The sequence below is a fragment of the Gavia stellata genome, chromosome 9, assembly GCF_030936135.1.
Source record: "Gavia stellata isolate bGavSte3 chromosome 9, bGavSte3.hap2, whole genome shotgun sequence".
Lineage (NCBI taxonomy): Eukaryota > Metazoa > Chordata > Aves > Gaviiformes > Gaviidae > Gavia > Gavia stellata.
Window position 1 is genome coordinate 358,983 of NC_082602.1, and position 6,766 is coordinate 365,748.

Consider the following 6,766-nt stretch of genomic DNA (forward strand, 5'->3'; position numbering starts at 1 on the left):
TCCATGCTGGAAGGATGCTGGGAAAATGCACCCAGACACCTCCTCTGGGAGGCAGGGAGTCTTTTCTAGCTCCTGCAACAGGGTCACCAGGGAAATGGACTTCGCTGGACCTGTCCTGAAGTCTGGATCCCCTTGGGCTGGGGTGCTGGGGATGGCAGGGCACACCAGGAGCACATGACGACGAGCTATAAACCATCTAAGGATGGGATGGAGCAGGGGGGCTCCTGCAGAATGGAGCTCCGACATGACCCCTCCTGCTCTCAGGGAAAGCATCCTGATGCTTGTCCCAGAGAGGGGGTGGCTGGAGGCTGCTTGTCCCACACTGCAGTTGCAACTGGACCAGGATCCGGTGGGAAGGGTCAGCAAGACATGCTTGGGGTGGGTTCCTAACTGCACAGGGGATTGGGAAGTTTTAGGAGGTGGATTTTGGTGGGAGGTAGTACTGACATATTAAGACACCTCTACAAATACAAGACTTAAGCCGGTGGCCCTCCACCCGCACAATGTGGTTGTGGCTCTCAGGTGGACAATGGGCTCTCCAAGGCCGGTCACATCCCCGCAGATCAGCCACCCCCACCTGGAGAGGGGGCTCGCTTGTGCCAGGTGATGAGCGGCGACACCAGCGGGCTTCAACACTCAAGGTGGTAACCATAAAAGCAGCTCTGTGGGGTCAAACCAGAGATCTGGGTAGCCTCCGCTAGTGTCTGGAGGAGGAGGCCTGGGGAAGGGCAAAAGGGCAGGACAGCAGCCGCAGACGTGGCTTTCCCTGAGCCCCTGCCAGCCCCAGCTGTGCCTGGCTCAGACCCCGCCCCCGCCCCTGGCCAGATGTGGCCTCTTTCCATTTCATCCCCTGCATCCCCTGGGGACCCCCGGCCCTCACCACCCGTGTGCCACTGGGTGCTCTTGCTCAGCTGGCTTCAGCAGAGCTGCAGGATGCTGCTGAGTGCCCAGTGCCAGGCAGAGGGTCCTGTATGGTGCCACAGCTGGCATGGTTTGGGCTCGAAACACTCAAAGCACGTTGCAGCATCAGGCATTGGCAGCACTGCCAGCGATGCCGGAACTTCACAGCATTTGCTTGTGCCTCCGGCGCATCCACCATCCTGCTCACACCAAACCCGTTATCCCCCAGGCGCTGCGGAGAAGTGAGATGTGGTTGTTGCTGGTGGGCCTGTGCCTGGCCCCGGGGTTGGGCGACGCCATCCCACATGCCAGAGTGAGCCACGACAACCCGGAGCAGTTCATGAACATCGTAAGTGCCATGGGGTCAAACTCACCCCCCGCGGGACCCGGGCTTCCCCAGGTGGTGTGTCTCAAGTCCTCCCCGAGGGACTTGCCATATTGTCCCCATCCCTTACTCTGGCATCTACACCTGGGGCTTGGGGCATCAAGAGTTTCCTATATTTGTATGTGTGTCACTCACGTCATGCCCTCAGCTTAAGGTTGGCCTCTCCCTGGTCTTCCTCTAAGGTAGATGGACCTTCAGGTCTCGTATGTGCAGGCAGAGGTGGCACTGGAGAGGGCAGGTGGTGGGAGTCGGTGTCATTGGGTCAGGTGTGGGATGATGGACACCGGTGGGTCACTCTCTCCCTTTGGACTGTTGTCCCTGCAGAGCCAGAAGATCCGTTTCCACGGGTATCCCAGCGAGGAGTACGACGTGCAGACAGAGGATGGCTACTTCCTCAGCCTCAACCGGATTCCCCACGGCAAGGGGGATGCTGGGCACTCAGGTGGGCTCGGTTTCACCGAGGGTGAAGCAGCCATGGCCCTGCTCAGAGATGAGGCAGCGTGCAAGGGGAAGCCCGTGTGAATGCCCGTGCCTTCAGACACCGTTTCGGCAGCTGGAAGGGTGATGCGAAGCTTTTGCCCAGCTGCCTTGAGCTGTCCCTGGGGATGCAGGAGCTCAGCATTGTGTTTCACTGCATCCGGGATGGGGCAGCGCGACCCAGTGAGCCCCAGGGGCTCCTTCCCTGGAGCAAACCCCTTGCCCTGGTCCAAGGTTTCCTGATAGCTCAGAGCCAGGGGTGGCAAAAGTCCTTCAAACAAAAACAACACCAGCAGAGACAGGGAAATCATGGGAGAAGGGAATATTTAAGGTAGAGCCTGCAGAAAATAATACTGAGAGGCATAGGGCCATTTTATTTCCATATGGGAAGGGGTTGTGTTGTGTGAAGTATCCGATTTCTCCTCTTTCAGGATCCAAGTCACCCGTGTTGATAGTCCATGGGTTCAGCTTAGATGGTGGTGACTGGGTGGACAACCTTCCCAACAGCAGCCTGGGCTTCATCCTCGCAGACGCAGGGTACGACGTCTGGATCGGAAACAGCCGGGGCAACAGCTGGTCCCGCCGGCACCTGAACCTTTCTGTCGACCAAGAGGAGTTTTGGGATTTCAGGTGAGAAGGCTGGGTAGGCCTGTTGTGCCCATTACAAAAAAGGAAGGATGGGGCGGGGATGCTGGGCTGCCATCGCCAACCACCTGATGTCCGTGGGAGGCTGGGAGATGAGCATCTCCTCCAGGTTCTCCCCTTGCTCCCCAGCTTCCACGAGATGGCCATGTACGACCTCCCCACCATGGTGGGCTTCATCCTAAGGCAAACCGGCCAGGAGAAACTGTTCTACGTTGGCCACGCTCAGGGCAACTCTCTGGGTGAGTGAGGAGGAGGAGCAGGCGGTGGGCGGGAGCGGGATGCCGGGATGCCACAGGTGAGGGGCATCGATGTCTGTTCCAAACTGGAGACTGCTGGGGACAGGGCTGCGTTGGCCCGTGTGTGTTGGCCACTTTCCCCACCTGACTCCTTGGTCCTTCTGCATGGGAGAGGATCGCTGTGTCTTGCCCAGCCGTCCTGGGCTGTGCTCACATCCAGGAGTGCTGCAGCTTCGTTTTGTTCAGACCCTGTGTCTCAAACAGGAGGTCTGGGATGAGTGCTGTCGCTGTTGGGGTTATCGTCGTGATCTCTTACTGCTTTTCAGGTTTCATAGCATTTTCAAGCATGCCGCACCTGGCTGAGAAAATCAAACTCTTCTTTGCGCTGGCTCCTCTCTACACCTTTCATCATGTCAAAGGCCCCATTTTAAAGATAGCTTTTTTACCAGACGCAGTGCTGAAGGTATGTGAGGTGTTTGTGTGTTATCACTACTGAAACTCAGGAGCTTTTGGCAGCTCACGTCCCCCGCGTTACCGCTGTGCACTGAGCTCATGCTTGCGGCAGGCACTGGGGACGCGTGTGGGGAGACGAGCGATCCCAAGATCCCAAAGAGCAGGGATGTCCCTCTCGACCCAGTTGAGCACAACCAGTTTTCACTCTTTAAAATATCCGTACCTCTCTATCATTGCTGCTTATGTTTCTGCTTATTGACCTCACCACGCCCCAGTCCCATAGCCAAGGAGCTGCTCAGAGGCATCCCCACAGCACCTCCCTTCCACCCTCTGCTCCAGTGGCTGGAGAAGGGCTGGAAGGGGAGGTGGCACTCTCCTTGGACGTGCTCCACCTGAGGAGCATGTGTCAATGGAGATGGCAGATGAATGGTATGAGTCTGACCATCCTGGGCTGAGCTTTGGAAGCCGGTACCTTAGAGATGATGCACCAGGACGATGGGGATGATGACATTGGCTTGGAAAGGACAGTGATGTTTTCATGCTGCTCTGAGAGTCGGGTGCAACCATGGGTCAACCTCCTTGAGAGCCTGGCTAGCCCAAATGTGTCAACAACGATATTGAGGCATTGCCTATCAGCGCTAGCTGGGAACAAGCGGTTCCCATGGGGAGGGGTTGTGTGTTGCAGGACCTGCTGTGACCTGTTCCCTTGCTCTCTTGCAGGCAATATTTGGAACAAAACAGCTGACTCTGGTGGGGAGGAAGGAGAGAGCCACCCTTGCCAAGACGTGCAGCAACCTGCTAACAGCTGAAGTCTGTGAAAATGAGATCTTCCTTATTGGCGGGTACAACAGGAAGAACTTGAACGTGGTGGGTGCATCAGGCTCTCTAGGTCACAGCCACCTCCAGTTTTCCTAGACACCTGGAGATAGCTAATGAGACAGAAAAATGAGTATAAAAACCCAAAATAAGGTATGAAAAGCACTGTTCAAGGCAGCAGTTATTTGGAGATTTCTTTCAGTGGTGTGGGGGTGTTAAACCTAACAGAGGCTTCGGTAGGAAAGAATCGCTTGTGATCTTGTCTGCACAAGAAAGGTAACTCCTGCCTCATTTTCTGATGACCTGCAACAACTTTGCAGAAAAAAATTACAAAAAATTGACTGGACCAGTTTATTTCCATTTTAAAGCGGTGGTTAACTGGTTTACCTTTAAAAGCTACTCCTAGCTCTGAACAGAATAAAGCTGCTGGAGCATATAACGTTTATATTGCAGCTATAAGACAGAATGATTTTTTTTGACTAGATGGATTTTCATCATTCACAACTCACTTAGAAAATACTTTCTTTTTCCTGCAGAGCCGACTGGATGTATACCTAGCTCATTTTCCAGACTACACATCAGTAAAAACTCTTCTCCACTGGGGACAGGTAGAGACTCTGATTTTATAACAACTGTAACCGATGCTTTTTCTTTTAATCTGTGAATACGGTATTTTACGATGCTGCTTCATTCGCCCTGGAGACAGCTAAGGAGGTAGAATCAGACAAAGCCAATAAAAGTGATTTTTAAGTTGCTGCACCAAGGTGACGCAAAAGCCACAGCTGTTAGCTACTGCTTCTGGCTGGCCAAGGCAGAGCCACCCAGACGCCAGCCTCTGTCCCGCGTAAGGACCCCATGTAGGTGTTTTTGGGACTCCCTCTTTGCTCTGGCCCACGGGACGGGCACCAGCCCCGACAGCAGGGCTGTGCTGGGCAGAGAGCACTCACCTGGACCCTACTGCTGCCCTTTGCTTGTGCACGGGGTTAACCCTTTGCCTCTGCCTTCCAGACTGCCAAAACCGGGGAGTTCAAGCAGTTTGACTATGGGGAGAAGAACCAGGAGAAGTACAACCAGGTAAATGGGCACTTAGAATCATAGAATATCTCAAGTTGAAAGGGACCTATAAGGATCATCAAGTCCAACTCCCTGCTCCACGCAGGACTACCTAAAACTAAAGCATGTGACTAAGAGCGTTGTCCAGACGCTCCTTGAACTCTGACAGGCTTGGTGCTATGCCCACTTCCCTGGGGACCCTGTTCCAGTGACTGACCACCCTCTTAGTGAAGAACCCTTTCCTAATGTCCAACCTGAACTTCCCCTGATGCGGTTTCATAGTCATTCACAACTGTTGCTTTTGCCCTACTTCTGTGTTTCTTATCTAAGCAGGAATGTCCTTTCAAACTGACGTCAGGTTGGAATATGTGCAGGACTTCACAGCCCATGTTTTAGAACAGCTGCTGCTCCGTATAGGCTAGTTTTGATCTGCAATTAGAGGCTATTTAGGAATGTCCTTACAAGGTGAACTTTTATATGGTGATCTTGAGAAACTTTCTGTAAAGGTGTTGTGCTCTCTATAGACTAGAGTGTTACAGAATTACTTGGTAGCAGTACTCTTCTGAACTGTTTCTAAGTGATACTTACTCAAATTCACGTTTACATTTTTAAATTGGATTTTTCAAAAGTGCCAAGCAGCTGCAAATCTTTTATGGCTCCAATGCCTACTCAGGGCAGTGACCATTTGATAGCAACTAGTGATTGCAATGTGTTGCCTAATTTAGTTTCACATCTCACATTCAGTTCAATTTCATAAAATGGTACTAGTAGAAGACTAAATAAAGGAACAATTCACTAGGTTGTGTGCGAAGGCATAAAAATATTCTTGGTGACTTTTTGCAACAGTGATCTGCAAAGTTTAGATTAATGAGAAATATTCAAGACCTGAGATGCTACCTGATAGGGTATTATGTTTGCAGTTTTTATATGCTAACCTTTTGTTGCCTTCTTTGGTAGAAAAAGGGCTTGTGGAAGGAGGAGCAGAGGATGAGGCTGGCTGGGACCAGGATGGGGGTAGCCTCCTCCAGTGGCCAGCGTGGCCCGAGTCCTCTGGGATGCCAGGGGCAGCACATCCCATCCATTAGTGTTTTTAGTGTCAGAGCCTGCGAATAACCAGAGCATTTCCCCCCTGCCAGGCTACGCCCCCCTTGTACAGGATAGAAGACATGATGGTGCCGACCGCCCTGTGGAGCGGCGGGGAGGACTGGGTGAATCCGCCTCTGGAGACCCGGCGCTTGCTCCCCCGCATCACCAACCTCGTTCGTCACGAGCACTTCCCCGACTGGAACCACTTTGACCACCACTGGGGTCGGGACGCCCCTCAGCGCATGTACAGGCAGATCGTCGCTCTGATGGAGCAAAATCCATGAACGGTCCACATGCTGCCCTGGGATGGAGGAGCCACCGGTTCCCATGTGCCGGAGGGCACGGGTTTTGTATGAGGGCTGCCGCTCTGCTCTTCCCTTCTTAAAAATGTCTCCTATCACCCTATTCCACACTGATTTAATGTCTTAAATGTAACGGTGTAATTTCTGCCTGCCCTCTGTGACTAGCGATTGCAATAAACTCTTGCATCACAGCCGAACTCCAACTCTTTGCTTGGTGCACCTCACCGGGGTTGTGTTTGCGGCCCATTGCCGGGGCGAGGTGCACAGGAGACACTGGTTTTGGTGGTTTTTTTAGCTTTTGCTGGATCGGGGCATTGCAAGTGCAAAATTTTACTGCAGAAATTGAGCGTGTGCTTTGGGTTGTGGGTTTAGGTGAAGGAGGGGTGGAAAGTGACCTTGTCAGTGGCCCTGGA

General features: G+C 52.9%; 1 protein-coding gene across 1 annotated transcript; it reads left to right on the forward strand.

Moving 5' to 3' along the window:
- Positions 1-1,147: 1,147 nt before the first annotated feature.
- Positions 1,148-6,335, forward strand: LOC104263035 (lipase member M). Its single transcript, XM_059820974.1, has 9 exons — positions 1,148-1,249; positions 1,610-1,727; positions 2,194-2,392; positions 2,537-2,646; positions 2,970-3,106; positions 3,817-3,963; positions 4,449-4,520; positions 4,921-4,986; positions 6,102-6,335. The coding sequence occupies exons 1-9, from the start codon at positions 1,148-1,150 to the stop codon at positions 6,333-6,335; spliced, it is 1,185 nt and encodes a 394-aa protein (XP_059676957.1).
- Positions 6,336-6,766: the final 431 nt, after the last annotated feature.

What these genes read in the sequence shown, in the direction of transcription:
- LOC104263035 (XM_059820974.1), top strand. Translation starts at nt 1,148, where the DNA reads ATGTGGTTGTTGCTGGTGGGCCTGTGCCTGGCCCCGGGGTTGGGCGAC. An exon ending in CGGAGCAGTTCATGAACATC is followed by an intron (nt 1,250 to 1,609) that starts GTAAGTGCCATG and finishes TTGTCCCTGCAG; the next exon opens with AGCCAGAAGATCCGTTTCCA. An exon ending in CGCTCAGGGCAACTCTCTGG is followed by an intron (nt 2,647 to 2,969) that starts GTGAGTGAGGAG and finishes ACTGCTTTTCAG; the next exon opens with GTTTCATAGCATTTTCAAGC.